The sequence below is a fragment of the Alnus glutinosa genome, chromosome 2, assembly GCF_958979055.1.
Source record: "Alnus glutinosa chromosome 2, dhAlnGlut1.1, whole genome shotgun sequence".
In the NCBI taxonomy this organism is placed as follows: Eukaryota; Viridiplantae; Streptophyta; class Magnoliopsida; order Fagales; family Betulaceae; genus Alnus; species Alnus glutinosa.
Window position 1 is genome coordinate 37,494,903 of NC_084887.1, and position 27,411 is coordinate 37,522,313.

At 37.1% G+C, this 27,411-nt stretch overlaps 1 protein-coding gene and 1 pseudogene across 2 annotated transcripts; one reads left to right on the forward strand and one right to left on the reverse strand.

The window, feature by feature from the left end:
• The first annotated feature begins 14,731 nt into the window (after window positions 1-14,731).
• Window positions 14,732-22,645, forward strand: LOC133861353 (sirohydrochlorin ferrochelatase, chloroplastic-like). Of its 2 annotated transcripts, XM_062297120.1 has the most exons (6): window positions 14,732-16,228; window positions 17,151-17,447; window positions 17,577-17,771; window positions 21,423-21,532; window positions 21,672-21,764; window positions 22,037-22,645. In XM_062297120.1, exons 3-6 carry the CDS (start codon window positions 17,738-17,740, stop codon window positions 22,136-22,138), a joined length of 339 nt encoding a protein of 112 aa, XP_062153104.1. In that variant the 5' UTR covers window positions 14,732-16,228; window positions 17,151-17,447; window positions 17,577-17,737; the 3' UTR covers window positions 22,139-22,645. The 2 variants fall into 2 exon arrangements, with proteins under 2 accessions (XP_062153104.1, XP_062153102.1); XM_062297118.1 differs by lacking the exon at window positions 14,732-16,228 and having other exon boundaries at window positions 16,243-17,447.
• LOC133860601 (chaperone protein dnaJ C76, chloroplastic-like) lies at window positions 22,561-27,082 on the reverse strand (annotated as a pseudogene).
• Window positions 27,083-27,411: the final 329 nt, after the last annotated feature.

The window sequence follows — 27,411 nt, forward strand, 5'->3', positions numbered from 1 at the left end:
GAACGATAGGTGGGTGTTCGTTTAAAAGTTGAAATTGACAAGAATTTACTTCAATCTTGTTATTTGTGAACAAACGACAGAAAATCAAAGAAAAAAATTAATGTCATTTTAAAATAAACAAAGTCATTTACTTATTTAAAGTCGTTTTTGATTAAGAACGTCCCAAAAAAAAATAAAGGGGGAAATGATTTGTGGTTATTAAACAAATGAGTTTTAAAATGAAAATGCTTTATTTTCAAGTATCGGCTACAATGGCCAGATAAATAAAGGGTTTGTTTGGTTAGGAAAGGAAAAAAGGAAGGGGAATTAGTAGTCAGAATTAAAATTGATAGATATGATATAAAGTAAAAAGAAATTGTATAAAAAATTAAAAAAAAAAATTTGTATTGTAATGAATTTTTTTATCTAAAGAATAATAAAAAATTATTGATGTGATATAAAATTAGAATGTTTTAAATTTAATTATTTTTGAGATAAGTGAGTAAGGAAAATTTTCATTCCCCTTTCTTTACCAAACAAGCTCAAAGTGATTCATAATAATTACATATATGTATTATGAGCAATAAAGGTATATCTTAGCTTTCTCAAATGTGCTACTCTGTTTTGTTTGTGGAAAGGGTTGCTTTGTTTGTTCTCTTTCCGCGTTTAAACGAAATTGCTGATTAAATGCTATAATTATTTATTTGTGGGTATGAGCTCGCTAGTCGCTACACGTGAAATTTTGGTGTCAATCGGAATGGGACTACTAATATATTATATGATGATTATATTATAGAAAAGGTTTGAAACATTATTTTTAGCACAATGGCAATTCCAGTACTTACAATTGCATGATTTTCTTTAATCAAAATAACACTCGCAAAAGAGAAATGGGTTGGTTTTTATGGGTTTATAATGCAATTTGTGATGAGGGAGCAGGGAGCAGGGAGCAGGGAGGGATGTTGGTTCAGGTTGGAACCACTCCTTCAGACTTTTCGTGTGAGAAATTGTGCATATGGTCTGAGGTCGTTTTCAGCTCGCTCAGTCTTCTCTCTTTCGTACGTACTGGCTCTGTTAATTAACCAGTTTGTTGAGACATGCCTAGTATTAGTCTTATTGATATTATTTTAAGGTTAATTTCATTTTTTATTTTGTTGACTTTAAGGAAGACATTGAGGCGTAAAACAACATGACGTTATCTGATTGTATTGTTCGACGCATGCTTATATAATTCTTTCCTTATTTCTTAAGAACGACATTAATGGTTAAAAAAATCTGGCATTAGAACATTGGGGACTAAAAGTGTGATCAGAAAAAACGGCGACGGACCGCATACTATACTCACTTATATTGAATCATATCATTCTACTATTTACAAGAAGGGATGGAAATTGAATTTTGATATCAACCGTTTTGAAATAACTTATAGCGGCTGTTTTTATGATGTGTTTGGCAACCGAGTGGAATAATTATTCCACTCGGATTTTTTCTAAAACCCGTCCACCCGCCCGAATACCCGAATTTGACCCGGATTTTCGTTTGAATTTTAAGCTGATATTTTGTGTAAGAGCTGGGCCCCACGCGCAGGACAAATTGTCTCCCAAAAAGCGCGTGGGTCCCACATATAAATAATAAAATAATACAAATTTAAATAAAAAGAAAATAAAAAAAATTAATTAAAAACACAAGGGGTGGCTGCCGGTTGGCAGCCACCCCTGGCCAGCGGGGGTGGTCGCGCGGCCTCCCCCGGCCAGCGGGGGTGTCCGCGCGGCCTCCCCCGACCAGCGGGGGTGTCCGCGCGGCCACCCCCGGCCAGCGAGGGTGGCCGCGCGGCCTCCCCCGACCAGCAGGGTTGTCCGCGCGGTCACCCCCGGCTAGCGGGGGTGGCCGCGTGGTCACCCCCGACCCTTGGGGGTGGCCGCGCGGCCTCCCCCGACCACGGGAGGTGGCCGCGTGGCCTCCCCCGGTCACCTCCGGGGGTGGCTGCCAACCGGCAGCCACCCCTGTATCAATTTTTTTTTTTGTTTTTTAATTTTAATTTTATTTTTTTAAAAAAAAATTATGTATTTATTTTTTAATTAAATAATCAATATATAATAAATTATTATTATTTAAATTATTATTTTACACAACTTTTCAAAATACCAATCATTATACACAACTTTTTAAACTTCCAATCATTTTTTACCATTAAAATATAATATTTTTCAATCTCAAAATTCAACATCCAAACACAATTTTTTACCTCGATATTTGTAAATAGAATTAGAATTCAATTCTAATTCTCAAAATTCAATACCCAAACGCACCATAGTTTTAACACTTATTCGGCTTTGCTGAAACAATGGTTTGCCACTTGATTTTTTGTTGGATAGGATCATCTGCTTTAAAATACGTTGTGGTATGGAAAGTTGCAAAAACATGGTTTAAAATGATAATTTGGGTAATTACCTTAAACCATTTAGACCATATAATGCCTATAGATTTGCACGATAATTTTTAGTTCTCATATTCTTTTAGGAAATTTAATTCCAATATCAGAAAAATTGTTAAATAAATCAAAAGAGATCTGTTGAAAGAGTTGGGCACTCATGACATATACGATTTGGAAAGATACATCGAAGAAAATCACACAAAGGAAATAAGTTAAATTCTAGGTGGGAAGAACCTCCACTTGAAATACAGGAGAAGATACTTGACCAAATCTACAAGATTCCTAACTATTAACACCAATACATATATCTTCACCAAAAGAAAACCCAGAATAATAAGCACAGGCCACCACATTCATAGAAAAAAAAAAAACTTTGAAGATAAAGCTATTACACATCTTTTCCTTGGTGATGAGGGCATTCCTAAACACCAACCGGAGGATTAAAGCACTTCAGACTTTCCAGCCCTGTAACATATATACTGGCTCACGCATAGAGATGTCTCAATGAAAGATAACGTGGTGTCTAAGAATCCGTGATGGAACTGTCTAAGACTTTCTTAACTTTAGGCGTTTAGTCCTTATCAGCCTATCTCATAAGGAGTACACCAAAAATTTTCAACCATAACACCCATATTTTACGCACTCTCCCTATGAACTTTCACTTTTTTTTTTAAGTACTTTTTTTCGTGATATGAAATCACAAGATTATGATAACACTGTAAAGCATAGTTTTTATCAGCTTTATCACCCCGCTACCTTCGATTCGTAAAAATCCAACTCTACTCAACAAATCAAAGGTTGCGAGATGGTAAATCTGATAAAAATTATGCTCAACAACGGTATCAAAATCTAGTGATTTTAAACCACAAAAAAAGGTACTCAAGAAAAAAAAAAGTGTAAGTTCAGGGAAAGGGCGTAAAACATGGGTGTTGTAGTTGAAAATTTTTGGAGTACTCTTACCAGATAGCGACTAAACGCCTAAAATTAAGAAAGCCTTTGACAATTCGGAAATCCCCGAAGGTAAGAATAAAGAACTCCAAGCGTTTTGGGAGTTCTGTTGGCCACCTTTTATAGAGGGTCGTGAGTGACGAGCATTTTTTAAAATTAAACCCTATTTCCTCCATTGGAAACTGATAAGTTTGGAGGATGAAAAGGAGCAGATGCCTGAAGAGGAAGAAAGAAAAGGACCTCTGTTACAAAAAGAAAACAGCTTTGCATACATAGAGCAAGCGGCCCTTTAATAATGGGGGCAGTAAAACCAATGGAAATGTGCAGACCTATCTGCTTTCCCGTCTCCATCTCAAAAAAAAGGCTGAGCAGTTCTCTGTGCACAAAGATAGTATACGGTGCGCTGCAGTCGGCTGAAAAGTAGGAAAAAGTCAATTCCAAACAAGGGCTGTTTAGTAATAATCTCCCATTCATTTTTTATTTTTTATTTTTTTTTAGAAATAAATATTTTTGAGATTGATCCTTCTTCTTTGATCTTTCTTCAATGAAGCGCAAACAACGGTTTTCTCTCTCTCTGTCAGGATCACGTGAAGAGCATTTATCTTGAAGATCTTTTGAAGATCTCTCCGCCTTCAATTATTAAAGCTGAATCTATGTCTATGTCATCACACGCCACGCCACGCCAGATCTTTGCTAGGCATCTGAGAAGCCGGATTCTCGCTGGCTAGTCTTGATACATCTCTGCAAAAGCATGTGATCTTTTTAAATCTATGCAAAAAGCATGTATTTTGTCGATATTTTTAAGGGTTAAATACTCGAGAGGTACTTGAATTTTACGTGTTTTTAAATTTAGTACATCAGTTTTATTTCGTATCACAGATAGTACCTGAATTTGAAAGAAAAAAGCCCTAGGTAGTACCTGTCAGATTTTTCATAAGAATTTCAACTTCTCGCCACGTGTCAACCGCTGAGGTTGACACGTGGCACCACATAAAAAAAATTAAAAATTAAAAAAAAAAACTAAAAAAAAAAAAAAAGAGGGGTGGCTGAGCCACCCCCTTGGCCGGTTTGGGGTGGCCGAACCACCCCATAGGAGGTGGTTCGGCCACCCCATAGTTGAAAAAAAAAATAAAAAAATTTGAAGGGTTTTGGCCCTAGGGGGTGGCCGAACCACCCCCTAGGGCCACGGGGGTGGTTCGGCCACCCCCAATCCACCCCCATGGTGGCCAAGGGGGGTGGCTCAGCCACCCCTCTTTTTTTTCTTTTTTTTTTCATTTTTTTTTTTAATTTTTTTAATTTTTTTATTTTTTAGGTGCCACGTGTCAACCTCAGCGGTTGACACGTGGCGAGAAGTTGAAATTTGGACGAGAAATCTGACAATGATTTTTTCTTCCAAATTTAAGTACTACCTGTGATACGAAATAAAACTGAGGTACTAAATTTTAAAACACGTAAAACTCAGGTACCTCTGGAGTATTTAACCCTATTCTTTAATTGTGAAAAATATAAAAAGTCAAAGATATGCGAATCTGAAGAGAAGAAAGTAGGTTCTCGTGAAAAGTCTAAAAAACCATGAAAAAATCGGATTCATAGAGAAACAAATAAGGGCAAAACAGTCAAAGAGCACGCAAAAAAAAAAGCGGGAAAAATGAAAAGACAAAAAGGCTCCCGGAAAAAAAAAATCCTTAACAACGAAAAGGGTACTACAGCAATTTAACATCAAAAGACCAAAAAGTCCATTTTTTTTTTTAACTTGAAGAATTTAAAGGGTAAAAACATAAAACTAACGCAATAATGAAAAAGACCAAAACTAACAGGGGTAAAATAGTAATTCTGAAATGTATGGAAATGTTAATAGTCAACAATAACCCTGCCTGATTTAGGTCCAAAGAAAAAAGATGAATGGCAGAATTGTAAAACAACATTGTCTAAGAAAAACTCACTGTACAAGAAACTTCATTGGTTTTTATAATATTTTAAAGTAAAGATAAATAATTTAGAATAAATTTGTAAAAAATTTCATACAATTCATATATAAAATTGATACATATTTTTTAAACATATTTTTTTATTAATATTATTAAAATAATATATTAAAAATATATTTTATTAAAACAATAAGTGTTTCTCCCATGTTAAATGACACATATAATTTTATTTGTGAGTTATTACGAACTAATTTATAAAAAATTTTCGCCCAATAAATATAAAAACTACCCTTGTTTGAAAATGTCTTTCTCCCACTTTTCACCTGACTGCTGCGCACTGTGTACTACTTTGTGCACAGGGCGGCAGGGGCTGCTCAGCCTTTTTTTTTTTGAGATGGGACGGAAAAGCTGATAGGTTGCTCAGTAATCACATGCGCATAGGGATGTAAACGAAGCAAAGCTATCTGTGAGCTCGTTCGGGCTCGGCTCGATAAGACTCGGCTCGTGCGCGACTCGGTTATTAAATGAGCTACTCGTGGACACAAAACTAAACTCGATTATTAAACGATACATACCGACTAAAACCCGGCTCGCTCGTTTAAAGTTCGCGAACATACTCGTAAAAAGGCTCGGCTCGCTTATTAGCTCGACTCGTATATATTTATTAATATGCATATTTATTAATAAATATATGTATATATATTGATAAAAATAACTTATTTAGTACATCACTTATGAATTAACAATATATAATTATTGTTATACAATATATATAATTATTCGTTATATCTATTAGTATTTATAAGTATCTATATAATATACAATTTAATTATAAAAGATAATTAATATGATTATATTTTATATGATCTAAGAGACTAAGACTATAAGTCTAATAATTAAATATCTAAAGATTGTTGAATTAACAATAAATTGTTAATCATATGATTTAATGAAAATCTTGATACTTAATCGTATTATTCAAATAATCATATCATATACAATGACAATGTAATTGGTATAATCCCAAATCAATTGATTCGCATTAAAATTAACAGTGTGTTTCTTATAATCACAAATTAAGTATAATTATTTGAATTCATATAATTAGATTATATATATATATATATATATTTTTTTTTTTTTTTGACAAATCATAAATCTTTTATAAAATCATCCAGAAAAGGCTTGCTCTGCAAATACATATGATCATATGTATTATCACTAGGAATTTATATGAAATGCATATTATAAAAATTAAACTATAACAATAAATTTTTATAGCCACATAATGACATAGTTACATAACTATATAAGTCACAACTCAAAAGTATGCAATTCACACCAAGTTACTAATATAAATTATAATAATCAAGTATCTAGTTATTATTATTTTAGTTTAAATATAATTAATAATAATAAGGGTTTTACTCTTGAGCTGTGAGCCTATGAATTAATGAATTATGATTAATTGTAATTTGTGTTAATGTGTAATTACTAATTATGAATTTATGATTAATATTTAGGGTTAAATACATATTTGCCCCCTGTGTTTTACGAACTTTATTTTTTGCCTTCTCAGTTTTGTTTTGTATCAAAATTGATACTTGTGGTATAGGAAAAGACAGAAATGGTACATCTGTCCAATTTTCCGTCCAAAACTAACGTCCAGCCACGTCATCCTACAAGTGTCGGCGTACATGCGTGATACTTGTCCCCATGGCATACCTCAGCATTGACGTGGTTACCATTTTTATTATTATTTTAATGATTTTTTTATATAATAATAATAATATATAAAAAAAAAAAAAAAAAAAAAAAAAAAAAAAAACTGGGGTGGCTGCCACCCCCATTTTGGCCAAGGAGGTGGCTGAGCCCTTAAGGTACCATTTCTAATACTTATTCAAACCACACGAGGCACATCATGAAATTTATAAAACCACAGGGATATATATGAGAAAAAAAATTTGTGTTTAAGTAACAAACATTTAGCCATTTTTTGGGTTATATCAATTGGCCACGCATATAATTTTGTGTTTCTAATTGTTACACATGAGTGATTGTGTTTTGTTTTGTCTTTTTTTTTTTTTTTTTAAAGAGTTCAATTCTTGTCAACATGTTATTTTGATACACGACAGGCATACATATTACTTTTTGTTCAAAACAGGCATACCAAATATTATTTGTGTATAGAGTATCAATTAAAACCATACGGGTATATATTGGAAAAAAAAAATTGTAGATTTTAATTTTTAAGGTTTTTTTTTTTAATTTTTTGAAAAAAAAAATTATAGCGGTGGCTCAGCCACCCCTTTGGGCCACATGGGGTGGCCGAATCACCCCCTTGGCCAAATTTTGGGCGGCCGGCCACCCCCAAGGGCCAAAGTGAAAAATAAAAAATTAGGTTTTGGTCATTGGGGGTGGCCGACCCACCCCCATTTGGCCTGGGGGTCTGGGGCTGGTTGTGGCCCATGGGGGTGGCCGGCCAAAACCTAATTTTTTTTATTTTTTATTATTATTTTTTTCACTTTGGCCCTTAAGGGTGGTCGGCCAACCACATTTTGGTCAAGGGGTGATTCGGCCACCCCAAGTGGCCCAAAGGGGTGGCTGAGCCACCGCTTTAATTATTTTATTTATTTATTTTTTAAAAAAAAAACCTTAAAATTAGAAACTACAATTTTTTTTTTTTTCAATATATACCCCTGTGGTTTTATACATTTCATGATGTGCTCCTTGTAGTTTTAATAAGTATCAGAAATGGTACTTTAGTTTTGTAATTATATCATAAATGGTACTCTATACACAAATAATATTTGGTATATTTGGTATGCCTGCTTTGAACCAAAAGTAACATGTATGCCTGTCGTGTATCAAAATAACATGTTGACAATAATTGAATCCTTAAAAAAAAAAAAAGACAAAACAAAACACAATCAGTTATGTGTAACAATTGAAAACACAAAATTATATGCGTGGTTAATTGATATAACCCAAAAAATGACTAAATGTTTGTTAATTAAACACAAATTTTTTCCCCATATACACCCTATGGTTTTATAAATTTCATGATGTGCCTCCTGTGGTTTGAATAAGTATCAGAAATGGGGGTGGCAGCCACCCCAGATTTTTTTTTAATATATTATTATTATTATATAAAAGAAATCATTAAAATAATAATAAAAAAATGGTAGCCACGTCAGCACTGAGGTGTGCCACAGGGACATGTGTCGCGCATGTACGCCGACACCTGTAGGATGACGTGGCTGAGCGTTAGTTTTGGACGAAAAATTGGACGGAGGTACCATTTTTGTATTTTCCTATACCACAGGTACCAATTTTGATACAAAACAAAATTGAGGGGGCAAAAAATAAAGTTCGTAAAGCACAGGGGTGTCTAGCCTATTTAACCCTAATATTTAACAAATTAATTAGTTAAATATAAATGTATAATTATATCAATATGACAGTATGTAAAGTATAAGTTAGAATTAGTTAGTTTTAAGTAATATGTAACAATAAACGTGTACAGGATTATGTGTGTACAATTGTCAACAAAAGGATTTTGTGTGTACAGGATTATGCCTGTACAGCCACTCAGCCAATACAGGATTATGTAATCCTATGTAATCCTATGTACTTGCTGCAACTTCTGTGATTCAGCGTGAATTTTGAATGCCCACTCCCCAGCTCGATTTTCTAACCGGACCAGACAGGCGACAAGAGCGTGTCACTGCATCAGGCCTCACTCGTCAGTTTTCAGTTGTGGATCGCACGTTACCGAGGACTCTTTTGCTTTTTCTTATTATGTTTTGACCGTAGGATCTTCCACCAAGGAATCTTGGCCGTTCCAAATGAAAAATGAGGAAAACAGCTATAACGCAATCTTGGGAAAAAAAATTATGTGGTGTGTAAATTGAACATGGGATCAATCTCATTGATCTGATCGGACGGTCTAAACTCAATCCAACAATTGATGATTATATTTTAACGGTCTGGATAGCAGTTAGTATAGAATTTTGGTACATTAGCATGTAGGAATTTTTTTTTAACGTTCGTGAATCGTGAATCTTCTATTGAAAATTAAAAATTTTAAATGAACAGCCAGTCGGCCACACCGCAGACCATTTCCTTTTTTCTTCTTCCAATTTATTTTCTTCTTCTCCTTCTTTTTCCCCCCTCCCCTGCGTCACCCAGACCTTCCATTTTCTTTTATTCTACTCCTTTTCTTCTTCCATTTTCTTTCTTTCGTCTCCTTCTTTTTCCCCGCTACCCTGCGTCACCTAGACCTCTCCATCGTCGGAACCAGAGCGTTTTGGGAGATTGTGAAAGGCCTCTGCAATCCATCAGATCTGCTTCTTCTTCTTCTGCTTATTTCTCTTGAGCCACTGCATCAGATCGGCTTTTGTTTTTCTTCCACTACATCTGAAAATGGGAACGACTGCGAAGTCTACGAGTCGGGCGAGCCGAGTGCTCAATAAGACACTCGACTCGTCAAAAAATCGAGCTCGAGAGCTCGAGCCTGGACATGATTTTACTCTTAGTGAGCCGAGCCGAGTTCCATATTTAATACCCGTCACGAGCTCGAGCTCGAGCTCATAAACTTTCTTAACGAGCCGAGCTTGGACAACTACTACTCGCCCGAGCTCGGCTCGTATACATGGCTGATGCGCCTTTTTGAATGGTTTTACTGCCCCCATTCTTAAGGGGCCTCTTACTCTAATTCAAAGCGGATTTTATTTTGTCAGAGAGGTCGTCTTCTTTCTTCCTCTTCAGGCATCTGCTCTTCATCATCCTCCAAACTTATCAGTTTCCAATGGAGTAAATGAGGTTTAATTTTGAAAAAGCTCGTCCACTGACTATTCCCCTCTTTATAAAGCTGGTCGCACAGTGTCTCGCTACGTTAATACACATTTCTTTCAGCTGGATCTCTTTGTTCTTGTCCAGATGTATGCTGGGAGGGCATGTCCCGTTCTTCCGACTATCGCTGGATGCCCCGAATTCATTGACCAATGTCCACCGCCGGTAGTCAATCTCCAAGACTGGGCGCTTGTGCAGCTTCCCCACGCAATGGTGCGTTTTTCTTTCTTTTATTCTTTTTTCTTTTTTTCCTTTTAAATGTAGGATCCGGCATAGGTGGTTTAGAACTACAGCACCTCAATGAATGGTTGAGAAAGCATTCCTCAATGTATCGGTCAACCCGATTTTCTTTTTTTCTTTTTTTAATTTTTTATGGAGCTAACACGATTTTCTGGACACCCAAAATACTCGCTCTAAATGAAGGATCCGGAAGAAAACAGTTAACACTATGGTTAAAGTCTATAATTCTCTCTTCAGCTCTTTCTTTCTGAGAGGCTATAAAGCACAGTCGGCGCATTGTGCACCACTCCCCTCCGACCAAAAAGATCACACCCCTGGCCTTGCTTCTGCTGCCTCACACTCACTCAGTCACACGCACAGAGACACCTCTCTCTTTCTGTGTGACTTATTTGGATTTCAGCAGCCAACCCGTCCGAGTACAGCTTTGCGTAGATTTGGCCGTTCGGTGTTGAGCCGGGTAACGCGGGGTTGGGGCTGCAGATGGGTAGCTTGGGTCCGAACCTGGGCGCGGTCGGCGAGAGCTCTGTGAATGCTAAAGTTTTAAACCACCTAAGTAGTATCCTACATTTAAACTATAACACCTAAGCCGGATCTAAAATTTATTGCTTTATTGTCTTATTTTTTGTCCAGTGTTTGTCAGATTTTATAAGAAGGCTACGGTTCTATGACGCAAACACGAGCGTCTTTCGATTTATGGTGCTTTGACGGACACAGAATGTGTGAATTTGGGCAAAGAGGTCACCGCATGATTAGAAACATCGCGGATTACCTTTGGGGACTCCATAAGTCATCAAGGTGGTGCGTTAGTCTCCTTGAAAGGGTGTTCGTTAGAATCCCTGAAATGATAGCTATCTTTTATTTTGAACCATTTGTAGCGCCAGACAACTATACTCTTCGTAATGGGATTGTTGAAGACACTCTGAACTTTAGGCGTTTAGTCGCCTTTTTAATAAGTAGTCCTGAGATTTCCGACCATAACCGTATTTTTCATCCTCTACCTTTGGACTTCCAATATTTCTTTTCGGAGACATTCCTTATTGGTTTGTAATCCTTAGATTTCTCAACGGTTTTTGAACATAGTTTTTATCAGCAGTACCACCCAGCTACCTTCAAATCGACTGACAGAGCCAGCTTTTTACAGCTTATCATTAATTACAAGAACAAAGACCATATTACTGACAGGTTTTTGTTATTGTAATTAATGATAAGCTGTAAAAAGCTGGCTCTGTCAGTCGATTTGAAGGTAGCTAGGTGGTACAGCTGATAAAAATTATGTTCAAGAACCGTTGAGAAATCTAAGGATTGCAAACCAATAAGGAATGTCTCCGAAAAGAAGAATTGGAAGTCCAAAGGTAGGGGATGAAAACTACGGTTATGGTCGGAAATCTCAGGACTACTTATTAAAAAGGCGACTAAACGCCTAAAGTTCAGAGTGTCTTCAACAATCCCATTACGAAGAGTATAGTTGTCTGGCGCTACAAATGGTTCAAAATAAAAGATAGCTGTCATTTCAGGGATTCTAACGAACACCCTTTCAAGGAGACTACCGCACCACCTTGATGACTTATGAAGTCCCCGAAGGTAATCCGCGATGTTTCTAATCATGCGGTGACCTCTTTGCTCAAATTCACACATTCTGTGTCCGTCAAAGCACCATAAATCGAAAGACGCTCGTGTTTGCGTCATAGAACCGTAGCCTTCTTATAAAATCTGACAAACACTGGACAAAAAATAAGACAATAAAGCAATAAATTTTAGATCCGGCTTAGGTGTTATAGTTTAAATGTAGGATACTACTTAGGTGGTTTAAAACTTCAGCATACCAAAACGTATTTTCAAGTAACTCTCCATACCAAAACGTATTTTCAAGTAGATGATCCTATCCGACAAAAAATCAAGTGGCAAACCATCTTTTCAGTAAAGCTGTATAAGTGTAAAACAGCCGCTACAAGTTATTTGAAATTGGTTGATCCTGTTAATAGCCATTTTGTTAAGAGATTTAAGTTGATCAAGATTCAATTTCCATCCCTTCTTGCTGAACATATATATATATGCTAGAATAGTAGAATGCTGATTCAATGTAAGTCAGTAGAGTATGCGGTCCTTTGCCGTATGTCTAATCACTCACATTTAGTCTCCAATGTTCTGATGTAGTTTTTCTTTCCACTAATGTCGTTCTTGGGAAATAAGAAAATATTTAAGACAAATTTTTTGTAAATCGATTTGTAGGAAATTTTATATGATCCATATATAAAAGTGATATGTGCTATTTAAATATGTGAGAGACGTTTTTTTATTAATGCTATAAAAAAAGCATGTGTTCTCATATGCTATTAAAATAACATGTGCTTTTTATATGCCAAATGATAGGGGTGAGCAAATATCCGTGAACTTGTCCCGCCTTTAAAAACGCGATATTTAGTGTTTTTTTTACGGGTATGTGGGTTGAATTTTAACTAACCCGTGCGGGGCAGGGCGGGGTGTGGGTTTAATCTTTTTTTTTTTTTTCCCCAGATCCCCTCCCCTCCCTGCCTAAATTAAAAAATAAAAACCCTAATTTGTAAACCTAGAGCCCCCTGCCTCATATTTTCCTTTTCTTTTCTTCCTAATTCTTCCTAGCTAGCGTCGTATCCCTTCTTCTTCTTATGTTAGTTTGGGCTCGACACCATTTTCGTACAATTGTCCGAGTGATATTAGATTCAAATGCTCTTATTCGTTTCCTTCATTAAGCAAAAAAGCATAAAGCACACCACTTTCACTCTCCTATTCCACCAAGCAAATTTCCAGAGTAGCCGAATACAAATTTCCTGATCCAATTCTCGAATTCGTTGATGCTGTAAGTCTCTCTTCGTTTTACGTGTATAAACATTGTGTTCAATAATTATTTTCTCTATTATTTAAACTTGGTTTGTTATTTGAATATGTTTTTAGCTTCTTCGGCCAAAGTATCAATTTGAGAGTTTTTGTTATACCTGCGGGGATCCTCGTATACCTGCGGATTCCCACCCCATTCCCATCCACCCCACACGGATGCAGGGGATTTTAGTGGAGTGCAGGGCTAAAAAAGGGGCATCCCCTCCCCCTCCCCCTCCCCCATGCTCAGTCTTACCAAAGGACAATGTTAATATTACATGTGGGTTGTATGAAATGATTTGTAGAAAATTTTTGTCCAAATAATTATATAAGGATGTGTCAAACAATACAATCACATTACGTTATGGAATTTTACAGTTTCACTACGTTTCCATATACACACATATATATACTAAATTTCAATGTCTTCCTTTAAGTCACCAAAAAAAAAAAAAAATAAAAAAAATTAAAACAACAAAAAAACAATGGGATTCAACGAGAGTTTTGCCCAAAGGGGAAACGTTTTTTTTTTTTTTTTCAATTTATTTATTTTTTTTATTTTTTTTAAAGCTTTAAAATAAATAAAAAATAAAAAACTAAAAATAAAATAAAATATGTGGCAACTGTGTCGACACTTATGTGGTGACGTATGTGACATATGGGACAGGTGTCACGTTTTTAAGGGTGTTTATTGGCGCTGACATTGACAACCGTTGGTTTTTGGATGGAAACTTGGAAGGAGGTCCATCACCGTCTTTTTCCATTTTTTAGGTACTATTTGTAATAAAAAAGAAGCACATGGGGAAAATAAATAAAGGAATAATTGCACCATTGGTCCCTGCGGTATGCCATAATTATTTTTCACTCCCTATGGTTTAAAAAGTGCATGAGAGATCCTTGTGGTATGCAATAATTACAAATTGATTCCTGACGTCAAATTCTGTTAAAATTTTTAACAGATTTCGTCAAATGCCACATCAGCGCCACGTGCCGTCATCTCACGTGTCGCTGACAAGTCCAATCTTAATAAAATAATATAAATTTATTAAAAAAGAGAAAGTTTGTTCAATGTATATTCCCTCTCTGATCCCGGACTCCTGTCCCCAGCAATACCAAAGAGAAAGTTTGTTCAACCTCCTTAAAGACAAGGACACTACGGACATTTTACCCTCATTAGTTTCCAAGCCAAATCAATAATATTGTCGGGTAGTCATGATTTTACACGACAACCAATAAAGCAAAGGCTTACACTTCTTGCAACCTTCTTTTAATCTGAAACGTGCCCAATTCTTAATCCAGTGTTTTTCACAAACACATTAAATATTAAAAGCCATTCCTTTCACACGTGTGAAATCACCAATCACCTTCCATAAGCTTTCTAATCAACTATGGGAATCCTCACTCATCCTTTACCTTCCGAGGTCGACTACCAAGAAATTACCTTCTTCTGTCTGGATTATCAAAATATCATTTTGAATTTGAAACTTTCTAAAGCGAAGATACAGAGATGCAACTAATTCAGACCGTGGAAGAAGAGCAGAGAACTTATCTTGTCCAAACACAGATACGACTGTCAACAGAAAGCCATACTGGGGTGAGCTCCTTCAGAAACATCGTTAATAAGTGCAGATCTGTCGCTCTTGGGTTCAGATCTATCACATGTGGATCCAAATCTGCTCCTCTCGCCCTCTCTTAACGAAGGAGGTCTCTTACCATCAGTCACCATTCTGAGTTTCTGTCTTTGTATGAACGACCATGTCGTTCCCACAGACGGCGCCAAATGTTGAAGATATTTTTGAGCCGGTGACGTGGCATCATCAGAAACGCCCCTTCCTCCATGCCTTGACCTGCAAACAACAAAGACCCGCCGGGGGTGCCGGCGGAGCCTCCTCCGACGATCAAGTCAGTCCAGTGTTTGTAAGAAGAGGAGAGAGAGAGAGAGAGTTCAGAGAAAAAATCCACCCTTATAATTTCTATACTCCCTTTTTATACCCCTGTCAAGCACAGGGCTCCATGTAGACGTCTCATATCTTCCCTGACTTGATTTGACTGGTTTCATAAATGTTGAAGGCTGCCTGCGACCAAAATCATTGTCCGGGGACCAATTCTTTCCAGTGTCCGAAATCCTACTTGGAAGACAAATCTGGCCCTACCTTAGGTAGGGGAGGAATTTTCCTTAACAATAACAATTCAAGAAAACAATAAGAAATGAAGAAGGCTTTCTCAACCCATACATCATCGCATGTCACACATATAATCTCGAGTTGAGATGGAATATTATGATCTCTTAGCAGTAGAGACAATATTAATTCAAAATATCAAATTAAAAGTCACTTCTCATAATCTATATGTATGAAAACACAAACATTTTAAGACGAAAATTGAATGAACATAATACATTTGAATTTTGATATGATGGATCAAATGAAGTTAGACTTTGAACTACATACGTTATTATTATTATCTATATGAGAGATGAGACCACCCAACGAAAATGAAGAAACTATGAACACTTACTATTTTGATTAATTTATTGTCTTATTTAAAAGTGAAATGCTAGAGACTACTTTTATTCAACATTCATCTACATGGTACTCCTCAATTGCCAACCCTACTTTACATGGTTAGGATTTCCTCCGGAATGACATGGTCCTCATTAAGAATGAACGCTTATTTCACAAGTCGGTGGGCAGCTTCTTTGCCATTGCGTTGTACATAACTAATCCTTCACTTTTGTAGACAATTAAATGCATATCAAGTATCATCAATGAGGGTACCATACGTACTCTAATTCATACCATATTTGCACAACGCTTGAACTACTTGGACAATATCACCTTCTAGTTATACCATTTGCAGACCCAACACCCTGCAGAAAGTTGCAACCCTTAGAGCCACCGAAGCTTCAGCAACAACAGTGTCTATGATAGACATTTTGAGAGCTAATAAGGTTGCCAACACCTCTCTCAAGCTATCTTTGACAAGTACACCGGTACCATCTTCCTCAATGTGCAAAAAATTATATGTATTTTAAACATACTCAATTTAATAGGCTAGTTGAAAGAATATAAGGAAAACTTTGTTTAACATTAATAAAAGTGGGTGAGAGCCCCTTCTATACGGTCATGGCAGAAAACAAGAGTTTTTTGCCCACCAATAAGCACTCAACACGTCAGTTTAGCACACCAAAGCACCATAGGGTGAAAACACTCAATCACACCAAATTCATACACCCAACCCGCTAAAACCTATCCCCATTCTCCATCACCACCTATCCAACCCAACCCGCCATCGCAACCAGAATCGCCACCAATGGGCCGGCCGACGGAGTCGGAGTCAGAGTCGACCCATTTACTTTTTTTGTGTTTTTTTTGTTCCATGCTGATATGTCAACCTCTTATTGGTGGGCAGAAAGGTCTTGGTTTTTGCCACCACCGAATAGAAGTTATACTCAAAGTGGTAAAAAAAAACACAAAAAAAGTAAATGTTGGCAAAATATCGGATTATCTCTCCTTCTTTCACTCTTTTAATCTTTAGAAAAAATAAAAATAAAAAAAATCCTCCGGCCACTGCCCCACGTGGCCGCGTCGGACACCCGAGATCGGCAACTCCACGGCTGGACCGGGGCTTGTCATGTGATGTGGAGGCGTCGAAACTCGAAGGAGAAGACGACAATGCGACAAAGCCAAACGAGGTGGGTAGTCCCTGGACGGGAAGGATCGGCTCTTCTTTGACCCAAAGTTGGCCGGGGGTGGCCGGTGTTTTCACCCTATGGTGCTTTGGTGTGTTAAATTGGTGTGTTGAGTGCTTATTGGTGGGCAAAAGTTTTTTGCCATGACCGTATAGAAGGGGCTCTCTATCACTTCTCACCGCTTGTGTGATTGTGAGTGCTGATTAGACGGTGCCGTTTCCAGAAGGATTTGTCCTGTGCAGCTTAACGGTGCCGTTTCAGTGACTCCTATTCCTCGAAATCTCCCAAATCGCCGAGCACCACGTTTGTACGTACTCTTACCAAAGAGACCCGTGTTGCTGGAAGGCGATAAGTTGAAAAGCCGTTTGGCGCCATACCATATGTTCGACAAAATTCCCGCGAAAACACAAAGCAATCACGGGCAAAAGAGGAGGGATCAATAAAGCACAGAATCTGCAAGTAGCTCCAAGCTTCCTTAAATGGAGTCCTTGTCCATCCCTACTCAATTTACCGTTACGAGGTACTAAAAGATCTTATATAATTTTTGTTTGTTTCATATGCTAACATTCAATTCCTATTTTTTTCTTTCTTGCTAATCTCTTTGTTTTGGGCTATGAACTTTCGCTGGCCTTGACGCGGTTCGCTCTAGAACCCACCTTACGTGGACGCGTCCCAAGTTCATAGAATTGCCGAGGGATTCCTCGAAAAGCAAATATTTGTCGAGAAGGCTGTGTTTGAGCAATGGAAGTGATGGGATTAGACGAAATCCACATGGGTTTGGTGAGACAGACGGCGTGATCATCGTCGACCATGGTTCGCGGCGCAAGGAATCATCTCATGCTAAGTGAGCTCTAAACTTGGTTCCTTTTTTGTACGAGTTTTATTTTTTGGCTATTAGAGTAATGGTTTTGGTATTTGATTTTTCAAGGTTTTATTTTTCATAACAAGTCTAATTCTTGGCTTAGATTGTTCATATTAGAAAAAATGAATGTGAGCTTAGGCGCTTAGCTTATTTTATTGGTAATGTGCTCGTTATGTTATCTTGTATAAATTTTCAGATGAGTTCGTGGCCATGTTTAGAGAGGAAACCGGATACCCAATTGTAGAGCCTGCTCACACTACAAAAAATTTAGGCATTTACGTCCTTTTAAAAAAGTCCCCAAACCAAAGAAAAAGGACATTAAAGCAATGTATGACCTTTTAAACAAGACACTTGTAAAGTGTAGTAAGCCTTTAGTCTAGAAAAAAATTCTGTGACTTTTTAACCCCAAACATCAGAAACTCACGTCCTAAAGATGTAAACGTCTTTCTTTGTCTTCAAGTCGTTTGAGAAACGTCTTGCATAATTTGGTGACCTTTTTTTCAGGGACGTGAGTTTTTATACTCTAGCTACGTTTAGAAAGGCCGCGTCAACATAATCGACCTTAAGTTTTTAGGCTTTTTTTTTCATGTAAAACGACGTTAATCTGGAATAATAATTAAAAAAAAAATTCAGATTTCTCAGAAGCCAAACAGAAAATTCAAAATTAAAAACTGATGAAATCGAAACTCACTCTCAAACCATAAAATAAAATATTGTAGATATGTTTGTAATGGCACACTTGAGGACTCTGTCCTACATTCTATTTATAACCAAATATACATGATCTACAATTGAATTTGAAATTACTTAAAAAAAAAATTACAATGAATTTGGAATTACAAACAATGAAACTCATCTGACAATGATTTTGTTACAGAATTCAAAAATCATATAAACTGTAGATGACATCATCTGAGACAATCTTCGCTAGCTTTTGGACTAGATCTCACGATATTGAGGTCGAGTAGGAGTTTCCTCTCGTCGGCGCTGGAGACATCATGGAGATCGAGCTTAGAGACGGGGTTTGTGGTGCGAACGAAGCAGGCGGAGTCGAGCTTAATTGTAGCAGAGGAGGCCGGTCTTGTGGTAGAAAGTGAAGAACTTGACCGCCGGGAACATCGGCGGCGAGGGCGAAGGCGAGGGTGAGGTTGCCAAAGTCGGAACTGCAAAGGAGGAAGAGTGGAGAGTTTTTAACTTTTTTTACTGACTTGGACTTGGGAGTTCATCCAACAACGGCGCAGAAGAAGAAGAAAAAATATAGGGTTATTTGAGGAATGAATGGTCAAGATTGAAGGTATTAGATGGCTAGGATTTAATCTTTAAAGATTAATGGTTGGACAGTTGGCGTTGAGTGTATGACAACCGTTTTTACAGAATTCAAAAAAATAAAACCACTTGCGTCTTTTGCTTTAAACTAGCGTCTTTAGTTTCAATTTTTTATTAAAATTTATTTAGTTGAAAGTAAAAGGACGAAAAGTAACTCAAATGAATTTCAAACCAACGCCTATTGCAAAGTGACGCTATCTCTTAAATGAGTAGCCATATATTTTAAAGGATAAAAAATAAGAAAATTAGGAGACCTTTATGATAAAGCAACGTAAAATTCATCAAAAAGTTGCTAATTAAACTCTACATATTACTTCACTTTAATAAAGGGTAGTAGAAAAAATGACCTAAACACCCTGATTTCAACGACTTAACTAAAATATGACTCTATCTCTTAGTTGAAAGAGTCATTTTTACAAAAGGTAGTGATACTATGCAATTAACAGCGTTTTTGCGAAAGGCAGTGAATAAAAAAGACGTTAAAGACTCCATTTTTTGTAGTGTCATATGGTATTTATCTATTAATTTTTTTTAAAAGGAAATGAAAAAAAACTTTGAATCTTGTTTTATTGTTGAAAGAAATACAAACTTACTTTATTTGAACGGAGTAGTTGCAGAGGGAGCTTTTGTTTTGTTTGTGATGCTCATACGGAAGTGTAACCATTTATTATGTTGTTTTTACATGGTTAAGTTTTCAAAGGTTTTGATTCTTTTGGCTTTAAATGCTTTCGTTGGCTTTTCTCACTTGCAATTCTAAAGCAACTATCATAGTATAGTCTATTTTTTTCATTAGTGTGTTTTACCTTAATCCTTTACACAAATTACCCGTCTTCTTCTGCTTGAATATACCAGTTCAAAGTTCATATATCTTCTAATTTGTCACTATCTATTATTTTGTTTTGTGCTGCTAAATCCAAATGGAGATTATGAAAGTTGCTCATGTTGTGCTTTATATTTGTTTCAATGAGGTCGATTGTTTGGATCCTCATTACGCAGATTGCTTAAATGCCACAGCATCCGGCCACTTCAGGAGCTTTTGTTGCCTGAAGTACATTAAATGATCTTTTTGCAGCACCAACTAGTCTTCTTCTTCTTCTTCTTCTTTTTTTTTTTGGTCTATTACTTTAGGACTCCATCTCTTCTTATTGAACACAAGATTAGAAAAAAGTGTGTATCCCTTGTTCGCTGTTAGTGTAATTGGCAAGGGTGTGCTGTTAATATTATAGTAATGCTCAGTACTGCATGAAGAATGCATTAACAGCCAGCTTAAAAGAAGTCATCTTGTACTTTAAAGAAAAAAATTACAGAACTTTTCTCCACATGTTAGATAGTTTGTGTTCCAAACATAGCTTGGTAGGAGATTTCTAGACTCTCTCTGTCTCTTCCCAAGGTAGAATAACCTGTGAAAAGGTTGATCTTATTCCTGTCCTTGGTTCTACTTGCTGAAGGTTAAGGAAAACAGAACCATTTTCAGTTTCAGCTGTGCTTCGGTGCTGAAGTTCATTTGTTATGAGTATAATTTGGGTTTGCTAGCATTCTCATTGACTGCCTTCTGGTCTTTGTGAGCTAGACATACAAATATGTGTAGGTTAGCAATATAAATGGAATCTAAGTGAATATTTCAGTATTTTATTTTATTTTATTTTATTTATAACTATAATAATTTTTCATATTATTCCCCTATTGGCGGGTTCGGTTTTGTATAATCAAGTTCAGGTCGACTCGGGTTAACCCGTTTAATAGATGGGCCAATCCCAAGTCAACTTGCTTAACCCATAGGTGACCCAAATAAATTAAATTATATACATATTTTTACAATTAAAAAACAACCCTAAAAGGTTAAAATTCATATAAATTAATTTTTTATATAAAATTCATAAATTCATAAAGATTATATTATTATTATTATTATTATTATTATTATTATTATTATTATTTTGCATTTAAATTCATATACATGTCGAAACAGGTTAGCAAGTTGTGTTTTGTCACCCACTAATTTAAATGGGTAGTTTCGAGTTGAGGGGTTTGACCCTTTTAATTAAATGCGTCAGGTTCGGATTGACTCATATCAAGTTGACCTGTGAGTTGACCCGATACGCCAACGTGAATTGCTAGCCCTAATTATTGTCACAAAGCTGGTTGATAAGAACTGCTCTCATCATTTTTATTAGGTTTTAGTGCATGTAGCAATACTACTCGGTACTCTTGACTTCTATGTTGAATAGAATGCTTTCTTGCTTTGCATGTTTCTTTATGTCTTCAAAGCCAGTTTCTCATTTATTCCAATATCTTTAATATGAGTAGGAGTTGGCAGAACCATCTATAGAGATGCATTTGGTTCTAGTGTTGAACAAGGCGCAAATCGTGTGATTGTAAGCCCATTTTTTCTCTTACCTGGACGACATTGGCACAAGGTAGCTAAGTTTGCTTTCCTTTGAGAAGTTGATTATGAATCTAAAGAGAATTGATTACTATAATTTATATATATATATATATATCCAAGATCGATTAAGAAAACCTAGTCGATTGCTCACACTTTTTGTTATTTTACAGGATATTCCTTCCTTGGCTGCTGAAGCTGCAAAAGCACACCCTAATGTGTCATATATCGTAACTGCACCTCTTGGTCTGCTTGATCTACTTGTGGTATAAAATTTCTTCTTGTTCTGTCCGGCCAACTTCGGAAAAAAATCTCTTAAGCTTTACCAAAAGTTCAAACTGTCTCAGCTTTATGATTGGGCTATGTGCTTTGTATTGATTTTTTTAGATCATTCACATATTAGTATATTTTGCAAAATCTCCTGATTATTTTTATAAATTCCATAACATAACTTCTTTGACAGTCATTGCTAGTTATATTATGTTTAGATCGACACAGCTGGTAGTCATTCTAAATTTAGATTTTTTTCTTATTGCAGGATGTTTTGAATGATAGGATTCAACACTGTTTAAGCCATGTAGCAGGAGATGCAGAAGAGTGTGCAGTTTGCGCTGGTACAAGCAAATGCAGGCTCTATTAAATTTAGAAATTGCAGAACAAAATCATATGAGGGCTCTCTTACAGTGGGGAGCCATTTCAGCATTCATCTGGTAATTGGACATACAAAGAATCATGCAATTGTGTTCTGGCTATGATTTAAGAGGATGTGCAATTATTTGGAAGAAATCAGTTGAAATGGAACCTTTTGTCAAGTCTTGTATGCAGGGATGTTGCTGTCATGCTGTTGGATATCATCAAAAGTGAGAACCATGACATGTCTGCATCCACTCTTTATCAATCTGAAAGTGTTTTGCATCATTTGAGTTGGCAATGCTCCTGTGAGGCTAACAGGATAAAGATAAAGATGCTGCTCTAATGGTGTTGGGGTGCCTCTGCAAATTTTCTGACTAGTCATGTTGTATGCAATAGCTATAACATTAAATAATCTATTTGCTTCCTTATTGTATCATGGTTCTATTTTCATTATACTTAAGTTGTGACCAGTGCACTTCTTCCTCTTTTCTAATGGTGCATCTGACCCGAAACAGGATCTGTACATTTAATATTATAATTGTCTAAATTCGTAATTTAAAGAATTATCTATAATTGACTTCTCTAGGCAGCTTTCTCTGTAGATTATATGATCAAATCACATTTGCCTATCTTTGCGTAATTTACACTCTGCTCAACATGTTTGATCCAAAAATTTCTCCCATCCATTTCCAAAGTCTTGAAAACCTCTCCATCTTTATTTTCATGCTAGCGTTAGCTCGGGCCTCAGCTTGAGCAGGGGTTTCTTCTTCAGTAGTTGCCCGTACTGCAATTATCCCTTAATTACTTGAGAACAGAGTAAAAATGCAGAGCATATAACAAACAAACAATTTATACTCTTTATTGTTGCCATTAGTTATAGCTCATCTTGTTAGATCGTAATGAGGTGAAAGTTACAACCATTTCTTTGAGTGCCAGCCTGCTGATTCAGCTGCTTGGTGAAGGACTTAGCTGCCATGAATACATTTGCAGGTCTTTCCTAACCTCCTCCAAATACGCCATACCCTTCTTTCGGTTGAGGCTGAATCATGAACTCCAGTACTGTCAAATCTTCTCTATCCACCCAATGGATGCAATTCACAGGGCATGAATCAACTGATACCTGTAAGTTTCATTTCAGGGTTGTTATACACAAAGTGATGGGTGGGACCTTTTTAGAGGAATGTTATAAACTACATTTTTATTTCACTACTATTTTACCTTGCCGACGTGATAGTGCCAATCAACTTTTTTTTTTTTTTTTTCTTAATAGGGGTTTTTTCTAGGGTTGATAAATAATGTTATAGATCACACTTTTATTTCACTGACAGTGTCACATTAGCAAAGTGAGATAAAAGTGTGGTATATAACATTTATCATGGTTGATTGACATTATCACGTTAGCGAGATGAGATAGTAGTATGATAAAAGTGTAATTTTTAGTATTACTCTTATTTCGGTACGAATAATGCTACATATTATAATACTAAACCGTCATCCCACTAGGTTGATGTAGTAGTGTCCATCAGCTTTTAGATCTTAGACAAGCCATTGTTTAAAAAAATAAAATAATAAAAAAGTAAAATTAAATCAAGGGCTAATGAATCTTGTAATATCAATCCAATGAAAATAGAGGCGTAATAATTAGCATTACTCTTTCAATACTTAGGACCATGATATGTGATAGACGGTTTACCTCGAATTTTTGGTTATCATCTCCATATCGCACTTTGACTCTTGCACACCCGAGAGCTTAGTCCATTTCGAAAGTGTTACTTGCATGGCGTACACATTCTCTGCACCCTGTCAACAGTCCAATTGCACTGGGTAGGGAAACGCCATGCTATATATATATATATATGTGTGTGTGTGTGTGTGTTAAATGACTATGAAGATATTCTGTGGTGAAGAGAAGAAAGAGAACAAAATCCACGATTGGAAAATGCTGATAGACAAAAAGAGTATAGTTTTGCGTAGGGAAATGACCTGTGCATGCATTTTCATCCACAAATAGAGCTTGGGGTCTCAAGGGCCCTTTTCATGAGCTATAGCCTGAGCTAGAGTAGATTGTCCCATTTGGTACTCACATTTGACAAATGGAAGCATCATACTCCCTCCTCTGATCATCTCTCATCAGCACCTTATTGGCCTCATTAAGCATTAGAGCATACTCATATCCCTAAATAAATATTGAACACCCTCAATAAAGTTAGCAGTAAGCTACAGTATTTTCAATTGAGTGCTGATAGCCTTATTGCAGCTTTTACTAAAAAGTTTAGTTACAAACTGACCCAACAAATTAATTAAGCTAAAAAATTAATTTCTCAATTTAATTAGTTTGTAATTGACCTCTTAACCACAACTCTAAAGCATTTCACCGATGAATTGTCATATCAATTTATAATAAGATTATAAGGAAAACTTCAATTTACCTCCATAAAGTTGTCACCGATTTGCAATTCTAACACCAATGTTTCAATTTTGTTAATTGCACTCCATTAAGTTTTAGAAATTTTCAATTTAGGGAATCCGTCCAAATCAACCGTCTAACTTAACGAAATTCTCCTCACGTGTCGTGCAGGTGCGTTTTTTGTCCCAAAAAAGACGAAAATGCCCTCGTCTACATTGAAACACCAACCATCAACCATATAAAAAGACGCAAATGCCCTCGTCTTCTACCTTTCTTCACGCTGAGCGTATTCCCAGAATCCCGTCTCCTAGCCATGATGAACCACACCACCTTGATCTTGCTTCACTTCGCTCTCCGTCTTTGCCAACTTTTTTTTGATCAACTGGGCATCAATAGCCAGGCTGGCGTTCGAGGCTGCCTTCTGCACCAACCTCGGTGACATGAGGGCATTTCCGGACACTCGAAGGTTCCTAGATGACGGTAACGCTGTTGTAGGTGTCGACGATGCAGTCATTGTTGGAGAGGCCGAAGGTGATGGCACTGGAGTTGAGCGCGCGGGTGAGGCTGAGGCGGCTGCCAGTGATGGAGACGGAGGAGTTGAGATAGAGCTGGATAGCGTTGTAGAGCTTGTTGGTGTTGACGCCATCGATCTCGGTGATGTCAAAGTAGCAGTAGGAGGAGAACCAGTTGGAGATCCGGTTTAAGAGCTTGAAAGCTGCGAACTGAAGCTTGTTGATGGGAGAGTCTTACTGAGAAGCCGTGAAAGACTGTGTTGTACACGTGGAGCAGCTAGTGATCATGATGGTTGTCTTGTGTTTGGGCAATGTTTGTAGAACTGAGGGTTGTAAGGGTAGACGTGTACCAGGCTTTGATGTTGGACCGCTGCCACGCCTTTGTTGCCGCTAGATTTGCTGGCCATCACCGTCGTCAGCTGGAGGTGCGGGGTTTCGTCAGTGCGAGTGGATAGGGCTTCCAGCATAGTCGGCCATTGTACGTGTACAATACGTGTTGCTGAAATCAACTATATGTAGCTTTGGCTCGCCTTCAAATGCTTCCATGATTGCACCATTACAAGCTACGTGTCCAAACGTAGTCCATGGGCTGACCTCTTGGAACTTCAACATCGTTTTTCTTGTTGATTTGAAGGAGCAGGTTTTATCCGACGCGGAAGCAAGGCTACGGTAACAGCGCTCCCCAGAGTCTGTCATGCAGCTGAACAAGGCCCGGAGGAAGTAGGCGGTGAGCTTCTGGTCAATGTTGCCGTAAGCCGAGCTGAGCTCGTTGAGGAAGTAGGCGGGGACATGCTTTTTACGTGTACTGTATATATACAATATATCCTAGAGGAATTCAAGAAGTCACAAACGCCCTATATATATTTTTGCTGAAGAAATGATGTTGCACCGCCAGCCACACAGTTTTTGCTTATGTTTTTTAGTTCTTTATCTTCCACGAAGAAGACGAAGACGTTGATTTTTTTTTTTTATTATTTTTTATTATTTTTTTTGGGTGTTTTAAAGAAACGATGCCGTTTTAAATGAGGGCATTTTTTTGTAAGTTCTGAACCAAAAAAGTCATGTGCCGTGCACGTGGTCTCCATTCCGTCACTTCAGACGGCAAAAATTGACGGATTCCCTAAATTGAAATTTTTTGAAACTTAATAGGGTGCAATTAAGAAAATTGAAACATTGGTGTTAGAATTGCAAATCGATGACAATTTCATGGGGGTAAATTGAAGTTTTCCCAAGATTATAATAAAAGTTGTACTACTCTTAAGTGTTTTCCTTTTGAATTTAAATAGGGCTTTAAAAAATGAAATTATAATTCTATTTCTCCCACAACGTTATATATCACATTTTTATCATATGACTATTTCATAATGCTGATGCGGTAGTCCTACCTCACCCTTGAATTGTTTTTAGTAAAGATCGATCTAACATATGATTGGGAGTGTCACACATAAATATTTTGAGATAAAAATATATTTTCTAACGTTACTAGACTGTGGTTCTATCCGCCTACCCAGGAGAATCAGGAAAACAATTGAAAAGAAATGACCTTTTGGCCTGCAATATCTGGGTGATACTTCTTTTGCAACTTCCTGTAAGCTTTTTTGATTTCCTGGGAGTTTGAATCAACAGAAACGCCAAGCAACTCATAGTAATTCTTCTTCTCTGTTCTTGCTCTCCCCGCTGCCCTCTTGTTATGGTGACATCTGATCACAGTACTGCATCTCTGCCTCCACCTTTGAAAGCCATTGAACAGAACAGGAGTGTTAGTGACTTCACATACAAAATTCATGTACAATCTAAAATCAAATTTTGGACAAAATTCCAGGCTTTGTCACCTTGACTGGGGCTTCTTTGTATCCAAATGGCCATGAACTTGGGAAGCTATTGGCGCTGAATTTTGTTCAACTGGGACAACAAAGACCGACATACATCTTTGATGATCTTTTGAGGTTCTCTCTGTAGCCAAACGGTTGAGTACTCGGAAGCTATCTTCAGCCATTTTAGGAAGAATGAAGCTCTTCGTAGATATTTCCATTCATGATTCAAGGAAGGGAATAACTTCAATCAGGCAGTGGCAAAAACTTGGCTTTTGCCCTCCAATGAGAGATTGACACGTCATCATTAAATAAGAAAATATTAATAAAACCTAGCAGAACACTGGATCAAAACCCTCCCTTTCACTATTTTAGTCTTAAAACAAAAAATCATCCCAGCCGCTGGCAGCCGCCACAGCCCCACGCCGGAATTGGGGGTGGTTGCCACCGGGCCACGTGGCCACCCCCAGGGTCCCCGGCAGTGGCCGCGCGGCGGTTTCCGGCGTGGAGCAATAGCGGCGGCGGAGGCGGCCGTGTCTGGGTGGGCGGT

What these genes read in the sequence shown, in the direction of transcription:
- LOC133861353 (XM_062297120.1), top strand. Translation starts at nt 17,738, where the DNA reads ATGGTTCGCGGCGCAAGGAATCATCTCATGCTAA. An exon ending in AAGGAATCATCTCATGCTAA is followed by an intron (nt 17,772 to 21,422) that starts GTGAGCTCTAAA and finishes TAATATGAGTAG; the next exon opens with GAGTTGGCAGAACCATCTAT. An exon ending in GTCTGCTTGATCTACTTGTG is followed by an intron (nt 21,765 to 22,036) that starts GTATAAAATTTC and finishes TTCTTATTGCAG; the next exon opens with GATGTTTTGAATGATAGGAT.